The sequence below is a fragment of the Danio rerio genome, chromosome 9, assembly GCF_049306965.1.
Source record: "Danio rerio strain Tuebingen ecotype United States chromosome 9, GRCz12tu, whole genome shotgun sequence".
Taxonomy (NCBI): domain Eukaryota; kingdom Metazoa; phylum Chordata; class Actinopteri; order Cypriniformes; family Danionidae; genus Danio; species Danio rerio.
The window spans coordinates 42,734,915-42,753,900 of record NC_133184.1 but is presented as its reverse complement, the minus strand read 5'-3'; the positions used below and the strand labels follow the sequence as shown (position 1 = coordinate 42,753,900).

General features: G+C 33.6%; 1 protein-coding gene across 6 annotated transcripts in view; it reads left to right on the top strand.

The window, feature by feature from the left end:
• Positions 1 to 18,986, top strand: part of pms1 (PMS1 homolog 1, mismatch repair system component) — a 66,688-nt gene that overhangs the window by 7,738 nt on the left and 39,964 nt on the right. For 4 of the 6 annotated variants that reach the window (XM_068223333.2, XM_073911747.1, XM_073911749.1 and 1 more), the window contains exons 3-7: positions 519 to 660; positions 3,190 to 3,372; positions 4,872 to 4,974; positions 5,051 to 5,214; positions 9,543 to 9,659. In XM_068223333.2, coding sequence (XP_068079434.1) covers positions 529 to 660; positions 3,190 to 3,372; positions 4,872 to 4,974; positions 5,051 to 5,214; positions 9,543 to 9,659 — 699 coding nt within the window. In that variant the 5' untranslated portion in view covers positions 519 to 528. 6 annotated transcript variants of the gene reach the window in all.

Below are 18,986 nucleotides of genomic sequence, written 5' to 3'. Positions count from 1 at the left end.
ATTCTGCAAATAACAAGCGTAAAGAGATTCTACTTTTATAGAGCTAGTAAATAACCATAACTTATAAATCGTCATTTACTTTAGCTCATTTTATGACGAAAACTTTGTTGTTATTTATTATTCTGTGTAATATGTTTAAGTTGTTATATGAGTTAATTCCAAACGTGTTAGGATAAATGCACACACGATTTAAAAACTAATACTTGTATATATTTTTCATTGGTTTACATATTTTCGTAGTTTTCTAGCTTTTATTTACATCGTCAAATATAAAAACAAAACACGACAAGGCGACAACATCCAATCAGTGCAGAGAATAACACAGACGTCATTTAGGCGCCAGTTAAGTCATATCCGAGACGTTCGGAAACATGTGAAGTACACTTGTGTGATGAAGTTACTGGATATTTTTTAACATTCTACCTGAAGTAAGTTGGGATATTTTTGGCCATTTTAATTCACGTATGCTGCATCTTACTGAACTTAGACAGGTTGTAAACATTTATTTTGTTTTTTAGAAAGAGAACCATGAAGGCGCTTCCCCCCGAGACTGTGCGTCTGCTGTGCAGCTCTCAGGTTATTACATCTGTCCTGAATGTTGTCAAGGAACTGATCGAGAATTCACTTGATGCTGGTTCCTCAAGCCTTGAAGTCAAACTGGTAAATATATATATCAAGTTATCATAAATGTCACATGTACAGTTTAGCCTAACGTCAGTATGTGTTAAATTTACAGTGTAGTACAGTATAGCGTAGCATAGTATAGTATGTGTTTTCTGGCACATATACAGTAATACACAAACACGCTTCATTGAACATGTACACATATACAACACCTGTTTACTATATAACTGCAGGTTAAGTATGTTAATACAGTAACTCTAACTGTTAAAAGTTACTTGGTAATTAGTTAAAGTTATTAGTAACTAATACATTTATGGTAACTAATAACCTTAACTGAATTTGATTGTAATACCTTTTGTAAAGCTGCCTTGATAAAATAATTATTGTGAAAAACACTATACAAACAAACCTGAATTTAATTAAATTGACATATTTTATACACACATAGTTTTGATATCATCTTTTAATTCCTGGCTTCACTTTTTAATGAAATATTACAACTTGTATGTACAACTTCCACAGCATTCTTAAAATACTAGAACTCATTCCTTAGATTCTCTCTGATTCTTATTCATGAGATAATATTGCCTATTTAATATATGCTAATTCATTATGGGTTAGTTCTTATTTATTTGGCACCAAACACACTATTTTTTAATTATAAGCTCTGTTTTGATATAAATTAGTTTTGACTTGTTATTATTATTTGAATACTGACTAATTAAGCATATTTTTTAAATATTACTGGTTTGTGTTTAATAAATGTTACTACATATTTATTTGATACTGATATTCATTAGATGGTGCCTATTTAATACATAATTCATAAGGTAATAGTTCTTATTCATTAGGCACCATGTGCTCTATTTTGTAATTATAAGCTGTTTTGATATCATTTATTTCTGACTTATTATTTTTATTATTATTATTCAAATACTGACTGACATTAGCATATTTTTAAATATTTCAAGTTTGCATTCATTAGTTACTACTACCTATTTATTTAATACTGATGTTCATTAGATGGTGCCTGTTCATTACATGCTAATTCATGAGGTATTAGTTCTCATTTTTTAGGCACCATATGCACTATTTTGTAATTATAAGCTCTGCTTTGATATACTTTATTTCTGACTTGTTGTTAATATTATTATTCAAATACTGACTGGCATTAGCATATTTTAAATATTACTAGTTTGGTTTATTCATTACTACAACTAATTTAATTGATACTAATATTTAGATGGTGCCTATTTAATAAATGCTAATCAATTAAGTATTAGTTTTCATTAGGCATTATGCACTATTTTGTAATTATTACTAGTACAACAAATCTTATCTTACTAGTCAGGTCTGCTTTTTTGCTCGTATTATGATATGAATGCAAATCTTACTATTACAAGTAAAAAGAAATGTGCTAGCATATCACCAGTTTTATCTTCCCTTCACTGGCTCCCAGTCCACTTTAGGATTCAGTACAAGTTAATGTTTTTAAAGGTTTGAATGGTCTGGCACCTACTTACATTGGTGAGCCTGTTCACTGGCATACTTCATCTAGTCCTCTTCAGTCGGCACAACAGCTTCAGCTAGTTTTTCCCAAGTCTCGATTAAAATCAAAAGAAGGACAGGAGTTTTTCTGTTGCAGCCCCTCGCCTGTGCAATGGTTTGCTTTTATATATCAGGTCATGCTGTTACCTTGGTGCTTTTAAATCTCATTCATCTTTTGTCTCTTGCATTTGATTTTAATCAATTTTATTTTGTTTACATATACAAGCATACATTTTGTGTGTTGGTTGATTTGTAAAGCACTTTAGTCAGCATTTGTAAAATGTATAAATGAAGCAAGCAAGGCAAGGCAAGTTTATTTATATAGCACATTTCATACACAGTGGCAAGTCAAAGTGCTTTACATAAACAAGAATAAAAGAAACAAGTATAAGAAAAATAAGAACAAATGTTAAAAATGATTTAAAAAAACAACAACATAAAACAGATAAAATGTGATATAAAAAATAAAAAGAAGAGAAAAGCATAATAGTGCAATCTGTCGGATGTAGCACAGTGCTCATTCAGTAAAATCACAGCTAAACAGATGTGTTTTCAGTCTTGATTTAAAAGTGCCTACTGTTGGAGCACATCTGATCATTTCTGGAAGCTGATTCCAGCAGTGAGGGGCATAGTAGCTGAAAGTGGTTTCACCCTGCTTTGACTGAACTCTTGGAATTTCTAGTTTATATGATCCTAAAGATCATATAAGCAAGCAAACAAACAAATACAAAGTATTACTAGCAACTTAAAATAATAAATGTGCAAACATTTAGTATAAAAACAGAAATATGTACAAGACACAAATCGAGTGCATATTAGTAAAACTGCAACAATAGAATAGCTACTAATCACGTATTAAATGCACTAATGTCTTTTGAAAAAGTACTACTTTAATGACAATTTATACTGGTATGGTTTTTATGACATAAGCTTTTTTATATACAGATTTTCATGCATTTTTAAGTGTGCAGATATTGTTTGGGTGAATCTGTGTTGATGTTTTTTTTTTGTGATCAGGAGAATTATGGACTGGATCGCATTGAAGTGCGAGACAATGGTTCTGGTATTAAAGCTACTGATGTTTCTGTGATGGCTGTAAAACACTATACGTCTAAAATCTCTTGCCATGAAGACCTGGAACAGCTAGAGACTTACGGCTTCAGAGGAGAAGCTCTGGCATCCATATGTGCCATCTCAGAGGTTACGTTTTACTTGTTTTAAAATGTATAATGTGAAAATAAAGTGAAAAAATATTTTAAATAATGTTTTACATGCAAACATGAAAAAGTATGATGTCTAAAAAACAAACAAACAAACAAATAACAAATATAAATAAATGCTGTGAATATAGGCATTACAACATAATATATCGTAAAAATAAACATTTTTGCTAATGAAAAAAGCAAAACTTTATTAAATGTTAGTAATAATGATAATATAAAAAATATTTTAATATGTTATGAAAGTAGCACAATCGCATCACAGCAAGAAGGTCGCTGGTTCAAGCCTTTGCTGGGTCAGATGGCATTACTGTGTGGAGTTTGCATGTTCTCCCCTTGTTCGCGAGGGTTCCTCAGGGTGCTCTGGTTTCCACCACAGGTCCAAAGACATGCGCTATAGGTGAATTGGGTAAGCTAAATTGTCCGTAGTGTATGAGTGTGAATGAGTGTTTGGATGTTTCCCAGTGTTGGGTTGCGCCTAGAAGGGCATAAGCTCCGTAAAACATGCCGGATAAGTTGGCGATTTATTCCGCTGTGGCGACCCCCAGATAATAATGGGACTAAGCCAAAAATAAGATAAATAAATGTTATGAAAGTTATATTTTCTTTTTCTTTTTTTGTCTTTTTTTATTTAAAGATTTACAATGACAGAACAGTGGTATAGGTGTCTCATGTCATCATATACAATAATATAGCAATCTATTATACAATCGTCCATCGGCTAGTAATTCAAGCCTTTTGTGAAGGGTAAAATTAACAAAAAATAAATAAATTAAAATAAAAATTATATAAAAACCACAACAAAAGAATGCATTTTCTTGCAAGATATGTACAAAAGTGTAACAGAGTCTAGTCTATGACTAAGTTGTAGAGCAGTTTTACAATTCAGAAGGTAAACAGCTGGAGAAAGGGCAAGAAAGTTTTATTTTCAGTATAATATGAAGTTGACCTAAAAATTATATTTAGAAAATGACTTGTCTTTTTTACCATTATCAGAGAAAATTATGTCAATTTCTGATATAAATAAATAAAAGGGAATATACAGAATGAAGTATGAGATCTGCTAGGGATTCGAGTAAATGCAATATAAAATTGGTTGAATTATGAAAATTAAATGATTAGTCTTATTAACTAATGAGTGTGTGAGCTCAAGATATTGGCAAATGTATAAACAGGCAGAAATTAAATTATGTGCATAATTATAAAAAATCTAGCATTTCCAGTATGCAGAATTAATTGACAATGTTAAGATAGTCTTCTTATAATTAAGCTAACATGAACTAACAACAAACAGCTGTATATTTATTAACAAATATTAATAAATACTGTCATCTGTTACCTAAAGGTGTTATTAAAATTGTTAACATGTATTAGATAATATACGCTAATATAAAGGAACAGAAATTCCATCTTTAATTGGTAATACAAATATTATATATGTTTCTTGAGTCTGTAATTTATCTTTGCTTCTCCTTCCAGGTGATTATTACTACCAAAACTGCAGATGACGATTTTAGCATTCAGTATTCAGTGGATCACAATGGACAGATCGTCTCTCAGAAGCCATCTCATCTTGGCCAGGGTATACGACTGTTAATGCAGTTTTTATTCACATGATTTATGGCAACAGACTGCTTCCAACATACCTTTTCCCACAGGCACCACGGTGTGTGCGGCAAATCTGTTCAAGAACCTTCCGGTTAGACGGCAGTATTATTCCAACACTAAAAAATGTAAAGATGAGCTTAAGAGGGTCCAGAACTTACTCATGGCTTATGCTGTAATAAAGCCTGAGTTACGGGTCACGCTGAGCCACAACAAGGTATGTTATGTCTGCGTCTGGTTTTGACCGCACAATGTAAATGCCTTACAGTGGCTAACTGATATGTGTGTTTTAAAGGTCTCTTTACATGCATTTGAGCTAGGGCTGCACAATATCAGAAAAATCTAACATTGTGATATTTTGTTATTCTGCAATATGTATTGCGATATGAATACAATTGATGACTTGATATCTCTATTTGGAAAGAATTTATGATTTTAGATTACATCAATTACAATAAACAATCTAAAAGCATGGATAAACACAATAAAGAAAAAGATACAAATGAAATGCACAATGTTTTATTGTTTTCTGATAAGTTTAAACAGTAATTGAATAATCAATGCAAAATATTACTGCGTAGCCTTCATTATGGATAATCCAAAACAAACTGTACTATTTCAATATTGCATAAGCTGCAATGTGACTATTGTGAATGATCATATTGCAATATCGGTGCTGATCTGAAGCCCTAATCTAAGGTACAAACCTACAAAAAATACATTGAACTATGGATGTCCTGATCAGTTTTTTTTTTGTCCTCAAGTTCGAGTCAATTGATTTTGAGTATGTACCGAAACTCGATACGATACTGCTATAATGCATAAAAAAAGAGTTAAAAAACAGAGGATGTTCCTTATTTTTTATTTAATTCACCTTATTTTACCATTCAACAACTCTGTTAACAAACAGAGCACTTCTGTGAGGTAGCTTGAACAATGAAGAAATAAATAACATACATTTTTCCCCTCTTGCAATCCCAAGTTTACAGATCTCACAGTTTGCTATGGCAATGTTGTCATCATCAACTTTACAATACCTCCAGATTGCAGACATACTCGGATTGTTGCTATATCAGATACGGTTGCGGCCTGAAGTTAATGATAATCATTTATATTCTCCTTTAAATTTCCCATTAATTGTATTGTATTAACGTCTACCTCGACCCTAATCCTAACCGTCACATTACTGTAAAAATATTAATTATTGTTATACAGTGTTACTAAAGTGTTGCTATATTGATGTGCGTATTCGCAGCTGTATCTAGACTTTACTCTTGCTTTCTGCTTTAAGCTTCATATATACATATATATTCGAGTGCTGATTGAGAGGTAACGTTCGATCCCTAATTTCAACATTGCATATGCTGGGATGTGACTATTGTGAATGATCACATTGCGATGTCGATGCTGAAACGATATATTGTTCAGCCCTAATCTGATGTACAAAACAAAAAAATACATTGAACATCACTTAATATCTTATAAAGCTTCATAATTAATTCTTTCTAAACCCCTCCTTTCTGAGAGCCAACACACAGACAGATGAGGCAAAGAAATACAATCTTACAAAATATCGCTGAACTCCATTAAAATGACATTGAAATATAAAACTATTTAAAATCTTTTTTATTTTTTGTTAATTAATTAAATTTTTTTTTTTTAAAGAAACATATTTTTGGTCTAGTGGTACATTATTATTTTTTTTATTTTATTTTTACATCAAGGGAGTCAACAATTACAAAACAATTATGTATGAGAGACATTTTTCCACCTGACTTCCTGTACATTTAAAAATACAGGTTACAAAACCTGAATGCTATACAATACTGCGAAAATAAAAAGAAATGAGAGTACAGTGCAAGAGTGTAACCATAATAATAATTAAAGAAAATTAGCAGGGTAAGGAACAATGTAATTTTGACTTTGCATTGTTAAATAGATTTAACAGTATTGAATATATATTATATATCTAGTAGGGCTGCACGATAGTGGAAAAATCTAACATTCCAGTATTTAAAAATACAATTTCACCAGATTGCTTAAATATCTCTATTAGGAAAGAATGTATAATTTTATATTGATTGGGATGATTCTCTAGGGGAGGGTTTGTTGCATAAAATACAATATAGAATCCACAAGTATAGAGAAATACAATAAAGAAAAATATGCAATTGAAACAAAGTGCGTCACCTTAGAAATATAAGGTCCTATCTTGACATTTTTGTCAATATTGAGTTATTGACGCATTCTTATTAAATGACAACTTATTTACATTTACATAAATTATTTACTTATTTACATAAATACTTATTTACATTATGGACTGTTTTTTATAAGCTGTTTACATTTTAAGACTTTTATTTAAAAACAAATGTTACACACATGCTATATGGAATGCAAAAACTTTGAAGCTCAATATCTCAAAATCATTCGGAACACAGATAGAACCTTATAATTCCAAGGTGACGAGTCTTTTATCATTTTATGAGTGTTGATGTACAACATATGAATAATAAAGATAAATCAATGGTACAATTTCTTATCCCTGAAGGTTTTTAAAATCAACACAGGCCTCAAAAACGCATCCAAATGATACATTTTAATGCAAACACAACATTGCATATCCTATTGTGAATGATCCTATTACGGTTAGATGCTGAAGCAGCCCTAATATCTAACATTGTTAATTCTCAATCCAAAAATGAGGTCTAGTGGTTTTAATTCAATATAAAAATGTAAGCAGCAGTATTCATTACAGAAATTATTTGTATCATTATTAACATCTCTTCACTGTCACTTTTGATCCATTTACCTGTACTGCATCCTGGCTAAACCAAAAAGAGTCTCAATGAGCCTCAGCTTTGAGACGTTGGTGTATAATTGACCACAAGGTGGCCTCACACATCAACAAATGCTATGGCAAAACTCTCTAGGGTTTTACCCACATTCAGTGACATTAAACGATCACACCGCATGATATCACTTGTGCTAATACTGTTCAGCTAACGTTAATTAGAACTTATGTAACTTGTTTATTGCTGTGGCTTTTCACTTCTGTGCTTACTTCTAGCAGTTACAGTTTAATATCTCATATTCTTATAGTAATCAGCAAAGATGATAAAAGACATCTTAGCATGTAGTTTAAATTAAATATTGTATCATATATGCTCTAAAATAAAGTTTTGGCATTATTAAAATTCAATAGAAGTGCTTGTTAACATTAGTTAAAGCACTGTAAGTAAGCGAGAACTAACAATGTTACTTTAATGTTTACAAAAAGGACTAAATACTGTCATAAATGTATTGTTCAGTGTTTGTCATACATTAACATTAGCTAACAGACTCATCTTTTAGATCAATTTAATATAATAATGGCTGTTTAATTGTTTTAAAGGAATAGTTCACCCAACAATGAAGTAGTTGAACACTAAAGAAGATATTTTAAAGAATGCTGAAAACCTGTAACCATCAACTTCCATAGTAGGAAAAACAAACACTATGGAAGCAAATGGTTACAGGTTTCCAGCTTTCTTTAAATAAGACATATTTCCGTTCTGCTAAAGAAAGCAACTTATAAAGAGTTGAAACAAAGTGCGATTGCATGATGACAGAATGTTAATTTTTGCGTGAACTATCCCTTTAAGCTCTTATAAGCAAACTAGTACTTAAATAATGACATTGCCCCATGTAAATCCGCAGATGATCGAATTACTTTTCTGCAAGCTACGATGACAGCTCAGGCATTTCCAGAACTCAGAGAGCTTTTGACTGTCATCAATTAGAGCGTAACTCGGGGAAAGTGGACATTTCGCCCGCTCCTCGTTCCAAAATTAGCAACGCCAACCGCAAGACGAACCACTAAGCCTTCGAATCTCACACTGCCACACGATCCTAAAGTAACAAGCTAAGTGCTGTAAGTTCCCTGAGTGTTTTTGCGAGTCCTGTAACAGCCTGGCCTCATGACGGCAAACGTATCTGTCCCTGCTCTGCGAGACCTCGCGTACCTTTCATTAAATTCATATCACTCAGGTTGTAGATCATCGGGGGAGGGCCATACACCCGTTTCATGCCATCAGCACTTCCAAGCGGATCTCGTATCACAAACTTTGCACTTCGCCCTGCGTTGGGTTTCATGACTTCTCAAAAAGCTGTTTACTAGTCTGATCCCTTTACAGTCACCAAATTGTAGATTTCATAGCAGTGGAACGCATTGCCTTCAGAAATCAACACCTTGGATATATATATACTTGCATGTGGAAGTGCCAAACGCATAGGTGTGAAAATATATGCGTAACCGTGCTTGTCATGTTGTGCATGAAGCTTGTGTGCTTGATGCTGCCAGATGGTGGAAAAATCGTCATGACATAAAGCGTCCTTTAATGAAATCTGCCGAAGGTTTATCCAAACACTCCCCAGAGTATAACTGTTTATTGGGAAAGCTTGATTGGTGCTTAATGGCATGTTTTGCGAGCATCCAATCCCACAGGTGGTCTTATTTTAGGATGACCGAAAAATAACTTGACCCGTTTTACCGTGTTGTTACAGGCTGTGGTCTGGCAGAAGTCCAGGGTGTCGGATCACCGAACTGCCCTCATGGCCGTGCTCGGAGCAGCGTCCGTAGCCAACATGCTCCCCGTCCAGCATCACCAGGAGCAACCAGAGGTCAGTGAAGCACTGAGAAAACACGGGCATATTTATCCTTTCCAGCATGAGCAGTAGGGATCCACAGATGCACCAGCATCCGTGACGGTCTGCACTAGGAAACTATTTTTGTAGAATGTTCACAAACAGGGTTCACTCTTCAGTCCCACGCATCACTTTATTAATACGTGTTTGTGGGAGCTTGAACCTACTTTTAAACATCTTTGCACTTCTGTCAGGTTGCTAAACCCAAAGACTCGTGTAACAATTTAATTCCGAACGGCTTTCCTCTCCCTGGAGAGCTGTTTCTCTTTTTCCTGGTTGTGCATTCCGCAGCAATGACTTTTTGCATGAATGACTCAGCATTCTTACCTAGGTTATACCTTACATAAAGCCGTTTAATTTTCACGACGGGATTAAACACTTCAGCTTATATGTGGTCTTTATATATTGAATGTTTATGGCTCTGAGGATTTTCCGGACAATTCGCACACACATACATCTGGTTGAATGAACGTCAGCAGTAAATAACAGTCAATGTAAACCAAACCCTAATCCCAAGCAAAGATGATACAAGACATTTTGGCATGCAGTTTTTATTTAATATTGTATCATGTATGCTGTAACTAAGTATGAACGATTTTGTGTCAAATTTTTATTATAGAATTTAAAATTGTGCTTGTTAGCATTAGTTAATGTACTGTAAGCTAGAACTAACAACTATTTACATTAACATTTGCAAAGATGAATAAGTACTGTCATAAATGTATTGTTCACTGTTGGTTCATGGTAGTAAATACATTAACATTAGCTGACGGATTCATATTTTAAAGTGTTACAAACAAATTTCATATAATAATGGCTGTTTAATTGTTTTAAAAGAATAGTTCAGCCGGAAATGAAAATGTACTCAACTCAAGTGGTTGAACACAAAGGAAGATATTTTAAAGAAAGCTGAAAACCTGTAACCATTGACTTTCATAGTAGGAAGCCAGTGGTTACAGGTTTCTAGCATTCTTCAAAAAATGTCTTTTCTGTTCAACAGAAGAAAGAAACTCAAAGATTTAAATCAAATAATGGGTAATTACATGATGACAGATTTTTTCTCTCTAAGCTTATTGTTGGTATGTCTTTAAATGATCAATATTACTAGATATTTACAGTTGAAGTCAGAATTATTAAACCCCCTGAATTATTAGCTCACCTGTTAATTTTTTTCCCCATTTTATGTTTAATGGAAAGATTCTTTCCTAAGCATAATAATTTTAACTCATTTCTAATAGCTGATTTCTTTTATCTTTGCCATGATAAGAGTACATAATATTTGACTAGATATTTTTCAAGACACTTCTATACAGCTTAAAGTGACATTCAAAGGCTTAACTAGGTTAACTAGGGGTAGTTTATTAGGGGTAATTAGAGAGAGTTATTGTATAACTATAGTTTGTTCTATAGACTATTGAGTAGACGTATAGCTTAAAGGGGCTAATAATTTTGACCTTCAAAATGTTTTTTAAAAATTCAAAATTTCTTTTATTCTAGGCGAAATAAAACAATTAAGACTTTCTCCAGAAGAAAAAATGTTATCAGGCATATTGTGAAAATTTCATTGCTCTGTTAAACATCATTTAGGAAATATTTGAAAAATCTAAAAAATCAAGGGGATTTTTAATAATTGTAAATATAACTGTATATGTGTAATTACACTCAAACAGTGACACCTTAGAATGAGGCATTTCCTCGTTTTTGTTTTCATTTTGATCCACTTGGTCTGTTTGTTTTATCAAATACTGCTACATTCACACATTTTAATAGATGTTTATAATTAAAAAATGATTTTGCCTTTTGCATTTATAATAAATATACTGTTAAATACTTTTTAAATATCTACCCTTTTACCTGGAAAGTTATTAGTACTGTTAAAATGCCTTTTTGTTTGTTTGATATTTTATTTGATACACTTTTATTTTATTTCAGTCTGACTTGGGTGTCTAAATATTTTGCACATTATTTTTTTTAATTAATGCCTCTTTGAGATTTATATTTGTATATATTGGTTATATTAAATATATATTTTATCTATATAATGCAAAGAATTTCATGCATTTATTGTTCTTTTTTATTGTTCATTAAATGTCCTTTGTGTTTATTGTAGCCACTTTGCATTGTCAAATGTGCAAAAAAGAAATCTATTCCTGCAAGTCTTTACTATTTTCATCCAAAATTTCAGATTATTTTATTTCAAACTAGATTAGGTGCTATAATAATAAAAAAAAAATAAATAAAAAAAACTGTGGGTGAGGCAGTAGCGCTGTAGGTAGTGCTGTCGCCTCACAGCAAGAAGGTCGCTGGTTCGAACCTCGACTCAGTTGGAGTTTCTGTGTGGAGTTTGCATGTTCTCCCTGCCTTCGCGTGGGTTTCCTCCGGGTGCTCCAGTTTCCCCCACAGTCCAAAGACATGCGGTACAGGTGAATTGGGTAGGCAAAATTGTCCGTAGTGTATGAGTGTGTGTGTGTATGTGTGTGTGGATGTTTCCCAGAGATGGGTTGCGGCTAGAAGGGCATCCGCTGCGTAAAAACTTGCTGGATAAGTTGGCGGTTCATTCCGCTGTGGCGACCCCGGATTAATAAAGGTACTAAGCCGACAAGAAAATGAGTAAATGAAAACACAAAACTTGTTTGTGATTTGTTAATAATTGATATGGCCAAATTAGTGAATATATATATTCATTTATATGTTCATATATATTCTATTCATAAAAGGATAATCGTTTTTAAGGTATATCGCGATTTGGAAAAGTCAAGGTTTTAAAACAAAAATTTCTGTTATACCATTCCTATGGTATATGTAAGATTTTATTTTTTGCGTTTTTTATTTTGTAGCTTTTTGGACAATAGTATCTCCAGCAGAAACAATCTGTACAGGCTCGTACACACCTGGACGCTTTTCGTTTGTGTTTATCGTCAGCGTTTTGCAAGACGTTTTTCCGGATTCAAACCCAAGCGATTTTCACTGGCATCAAGCAGAAGAGTATGCACTCCTTGACGTTAAATGGCACTACCCAACTTTAAGCTTCTTACACCTGCTTGTAACACAAAAGAAGAGTACCAAGTTGACACGCTTGTTGTTATGGATGGTTCAAGCAGCAGCTACAGCTCTAGCGATGAAAAAATTATTATTGTTCACAGAGCAATAAGCAGCTCTAAGTTCATATCGTCTCTGGGAATCTTCTTCAATGTGCGCTCGCATTGACAGTTGTGCACGTGAGCGCCCCCAAGTGCTGTTAACTGTAACTTCAGCAGCTCCGTGCACGCGAACAAAAGTTCCAACCTAATTGGTGGAGAAGGTTTTAACGTGGCACGTCAAAAAAAAAAAAAAAAAAAAAAACGAGCATGAGACGTCTTTTTTAAAAATTAAGATTTTACGTCTGGCATTTTGCGTGTTAGTGTGCATGATCACATTGACCCCCATTATTTAGTCACGAGGCATTAAACATCAACGGAAAACATGAGCAAAAAGTGTCCCAGTGTGCACAGGCCTTAAAGATGCCGTCTTAAATTGTTAAGAAATCTGTAATTTTGAAACTAATGACGACAACAGAAATGAATGATTCACTTGAATATTTAGCCTGACAGGATTACTGTTTTAAAATATTTTAAATGATGTACGACGAATGGCATTTTGTCAATATTACATGACATACCCTCGTCAGTTGCAATGCTGTACTCCCATTTATGAATTCTCTCGCAGTGCATCATGGGATGGGGTAGCGTCCATCGAACGCACACTTCAGAGTCTCGCCGGAAGTACCAGGTCATCGAGGTACTTCTCGCATACTGTTTTTCGAGTTCTTTGAGTTCGAACATACTACTCGGCTCGCATACTGTTTTTAGCGTACGATATAGTATGGAAGTATGCAATTTCGGATGCAGCCATAATGTTCAAAGCGGAAAAATGTTCTTATTTTTTACCCAGACATTTAAAAAGAATATATTTTAGAGCATTAATCACAATACCGTCGAACTGTAATATTTTTATCTAAGGATATCATGCCATTAGAAATGTATACCGTCCCATGCCAATTATATTCTGAAACAAATATTAGAAACATAAAACATGCTGTTAGTTCTAGAAATGTTTAAAACGTTTTGTTTGTATATTTGATATTTTTTTCCTTATAACGTGTGACTTTCCTGTTGAAATACTCTTTGTGTCCATTGTATTTTTAGGGCTGAAATTGTGTTACTTTAGTCAGATTTCACTGTAGAATTACCTATACTGGTAAAGGCTGTGTGCCTTTGTAAGATTACGTGCTGTCATGCAGCGTTTACCTCACAGCGGTCAGTGATGGGTCACATTACAGAGTCAGCAGTGAACCTATGGACCGAATGCGGCAAACTTTGCGACAAATGCAGCAGTGAATTAAAGGAGCCTTTAGGGACTGCAATGTACGTGGTGAAAGGGCCTCAGAGGGACATAACCTGCATGTGTTGGCCAGAGTCCACAATCCCGCTGCTCTGGCACAGATTTAATACACTGCTACAAACACAACGAGCCAGCATTCGTTCAAGCATTAAAGTGTGTGATATAAAGTGTTCGGGATTGGTAAATACTTTGAGCTTGACACACATGTGAAGACTGAATGTTTGCTGCAGGTGTAATGTGTTCATTGCCTGCGGTGCTACTCCAAACTAATCCTGCTTGACTAATCTTCAGCGTTTTTGGGTCACTCCTATTATGCAGTATTTTTTTTCAAGCACATTACCGTTGTTGAAGAGCAGGTCATATGGGTTTTTCAAAAATATTTATTTTGCATTGAAAATTGTTAATAAAAAAAATTTGCGGGATGAATAAACATATTTGTTCATATAAATATATCAATGCATAAATGTATATAAAGAAAGAGTAAACTCTGAATTGCCCTTCAGACCGTTATAATGTTCCAAGCTTCAGAAAAACACAGAAGTAGATTTTTGCCTTTTCTTAAAGCTTTCAGGAAAAAAACTATTAATAATTATAATAATAATAATAATAATAATAATGTACTATTCCTTTATTACATTTGTCCATTTTAGTGGACATCAGGTCAAAACAGTTACATTACAAATAAAATAATACAAGTAGTTGATATTTACTTTAAGTTTCTTCTGAAGATTAGAAATATGAGCAATATACCATTTAATTTTGAGGTTTTAAAGACTGAATATTATCAAAACCCAATGTACATTGGACAAAAGTCTTGGCACCTAGGTCACCTAAGTTTTGGGAACAACAAATAATAACTTGACTTCTCGTTGATCATTTGGCATCAGAAGTGGCTTATATGAAAGGTGAAGGCCTCTAGATTACACTTATTTTATCAAAATAAAATATGATCATGGCTTAATTATTTTAATTATTTAATTTGGACAGTAAGGTCTGACTTTGCTGTAATGTACAGTATAGAATATAAAGTTATGGTGCAGTGGAAAAATAATTAATCTTGTGTATGACTCTAATGAGCTTGAAGGACTGCATCCATACATCTCTGCAATGACTCAAATAACGTATTAATAAAGTCATCTGGAATGGCAAAGAAAGTGTTCCTGCAGGACTCCCAGAGTTCATCAAGATTCTTCGGATTCATCTTTAATTCCTCCATCTTACCCCAGACATGCTCAATAATGTTTATGTCTGGTGACTGGGCTGGCCAATCCTGGAGCACCTTGACCTTCTTTGCTTTCAGGAGCTTTGATGTGGGGGCTGAAGTATAAGATAAATCAGTATCCTGCTGAAGACTTTGCCCTCTCCTGTGGGTTGTAATGTAATGGGCTGCACAAATGTCTTGCTACCTCAGGCTTTTGATGTTGCCATCCACTCTGCAGATCTCTCACACACCTCCATATGGAATGTAACCCCAAACCATGATTTTTCTTTCACCAAACTTGACAGATTTCTATGAGAATCTTGGGTCCATGTGGGTTCCAATAAATCTTCTGCAGTATTTGGGATGATTGAGATGCAGTTCAACAGATGATTCATCAAAAAAAATTACCTTCTGCCACTTTTTCATATGATCAACTACTTAAGTCAAGTTACTATTTGTTGCTTTTACAACTGGGATTGATGACAAGACTTTTGTCAGGTAGTGTATATTAGACATACCTATTTAATGTATAAAAATATTACTAAATTCAATTCTACAATCGATTGTTAACTTTAATTAGGAAATGCAATCCTTATTTTGATACAATCTATGAAATATTGTCTAATTTTTCAATAAAACCATTGAAACTGTTGCCTACTTCTGTGTAGTAGATATTTTTTTAGATTACAACAGACACAGCCTTACTGCCATTTGATTAGATGACAATCGTTCACTATCATAGATAGCTAGCTTAAAAAAAAATTCTTCAGAAGCAAAACAAGCCTGCCATGATGTCCATTGTAATGCAAGCGGAAAGGGTTAACAAGTTTTTACAATTTTTAGCCTGATACTAATCTACTTTGACACAAACCAATACTTTAAAAAAAAATCTCTGCCTGCCCGCTCAATACAAATAGTGTTAAATAGGCAGTTTCTGACAGAATCGATATGGAAAAAACTTTCAAAACTGGCTTGACCAGCTCACCAATAGGTTGCTTATGGAAGGGAAGGGTTCACAGACTGTGAATTTATCAAAATGAACAATATTGAAATCATTGCAAAATATTTATTTGGAAAAAAAAAAAAAACATTCTGAGAAAGTTACAATGATTTCTTAGACACATTTAAACATGTTGTGGGGGACTCCTACACAATATTAAGACACATCCTTTTATAAATGAAAATGTAAACTCAGGATTTTCATAAATGTCTGACAGTGAGACATCTGACCAATAATAGTTTGTTAAATGATTGAAAGTACATTTTTCAAGCTTTCTTCTTATTTAAATGGCATACATTTGACTGATATTCATATGAAAATACAAGTATATATAAAATTATAGTATAACATGTTATATAAAATAAGATAAAACACATTTATAATGAAATTCAATATAAAAACTAGGGATGATCGGCCAGGAATCTGTATCGGTCAATATTCGATCGGTACTCGCTGATCTCATGAATTGATCACAAGTGTTTGTTTACAAGTTTACAACCCAGATTATACTTTCACAGCAATACAACACGTGTGCAATGTTTCCAAATTGCATTGTCAGTCATTTTTCTTACAATTTTTCATCTGTTTTATCTATAATTTTTTTGTGAAGCTGCTTCTGACCATTACAAGTATGCAATTTATTCTCTTAGGTAAGGCGAGATCTTGTACATAAAGGGAAAATGTGCTTATTTAATGGCAAAGTTATATAATGCTTGAGGCATAAGAATCAGTACTCAGTATCGGCTGCAAAAATCTTGATCAGAGCATCCCTAATAAAAACATAAAACTATCACTCCAAAACTGATTTACTTTATGAAATTTAAACTAAAGTGATTTAACACCAATACAAATGTGTCCATGATTGCAATGTAAAGTGTTTGCAAATTGACGTCACATTTTCATTTTTGGATGAACTGTCGCTTTAATAACCTAAATGAAGTTCAGTTTGACACAGATGATTCTCTTATACTCTAAATAGTGTTATCACGATACTGGAAATTCCAGCTTCAAAAGATGCCAAAGTCTCTTTAAGGCAAGTTATCTCACTTGTCAGCCATCTTTGAAACGCCTCTCGGGCAGTATGCTCATGCATTCTGTCTGAATGGGGAAACATCAAATTCTCCTAAAATGCTTGCCAAGCTTATGATTATGTTTCATATTTGGAACCAGCAATAAAATTAAACAACAACCATCTCATAAGTTTTGTTTCTAAATGTTCGAATTAAATAATATCTCCATTTTTGTCAGGTTGCCCGAGTTAGTGTGCATACGCATTTGAAAGGAAAGCGATCACAACACCAACCTCATTTACAGCCGTTCTGCACATTGTCATCCTCTGGATAATGATTGTCTGATCACACTGGTCTTCTGAAGTTATCCACAACCTGTTTTTGTTGGCAAATCTCCTCCAGAAATGACAACGACTTTTCTTTTACAAGTTTGTGGGCGTTTAAGTAGCTGCTGTCATGTGATGTGCATTTGACAGAAGGGACTGTAAGTGTAGTTCATTTAAAAGTGTAGGTTTAAGCTTTATGTTGATATATTTCTTATGTCTGTGAAGCAAATATTTGCAGAGATTTCAGTGCATTTTTTGACCACGTAAACTTTCGTAAAAGCACACATCTGATCTGAGCTTCTGCCCTGGAGAATCGTCATTCTATATCGATCGATGATAGTTGCTGTACTAGTAAGCAGGGCTTCATTCGCCATATTGACCTTTATACTTTTCCCCATTATATAGTCTTTGACGGTATTTATAAAAAAAATATATATATTTGATACCATTTTAGATACTGTGAGAAACTAAGGGCTCTATTTTGACGGTCCATGCGCAGAGCGCAAAACGCAGGGCGCAAACGCTTTCAGGGCGTGTCAGGACGCATTTTTGCTAATTTAAGGACGGGAAATCTGCCTTGCGCCAAGGCGCATGGTCTAAAAGGGTTGAGTTTATTTTCTTAATGAGTTATAGGTGTGTTTTGAGAATAAACCAATTAGAGTCTCATCTCCCATTCCCTTTAAGAGCCAGCTGCGTCGCGCCAAGAGCGCATTCGCTATTTACAGGACGCAAAGTAAGTCTAAGTGGAAAAAATGAGGATTTCACAAGCAAACAGTTAACAGTTAACAGTTTTTTTAACAAAAAACAGTTAAACAGAACATCTACTGTGTGAGAATGAGATAATGGATCACTTTCACATTCGCTCTTGGATAGGGAAACCTTTACGCACAGACATCAATTAGCCTATAAATAATTAATTTCGTTTGTTAAGCGCAAAGATTTGTTTCAAAACTATTTCTAAATTCAGTTCTAAGTTTTAGCAAACGAATAAATGAACAATAATGACCAAGTGTGGTCAAAATACTGAGTTATTTCCAAATACACCTGCCATGCCCCATATGGTCTAAAACCTGACAGGTGGGCAAATCTAAGCTTGTTTTTAATAAAACAAATATAAATATGGATATATTAAATAATACTGCTAATAATAATAACATTATACAAAAGCAAATTGTTATGAATGAACTGAAAAAGCCTCCCGAGATGAAGAAGACATAAAAGCAGCAGTTTTTCATATTTATGTAGGCTAGAAAATAATATGTTTTGTAATATTTTAATCCTTTATATTTATATTCTATATCTATTCTTATTATATCCTATATATATCCTTAATATTTACATTTTTTCATATTTAAAGATATTTGCCTATTGCTCTCTTGTGCGTAT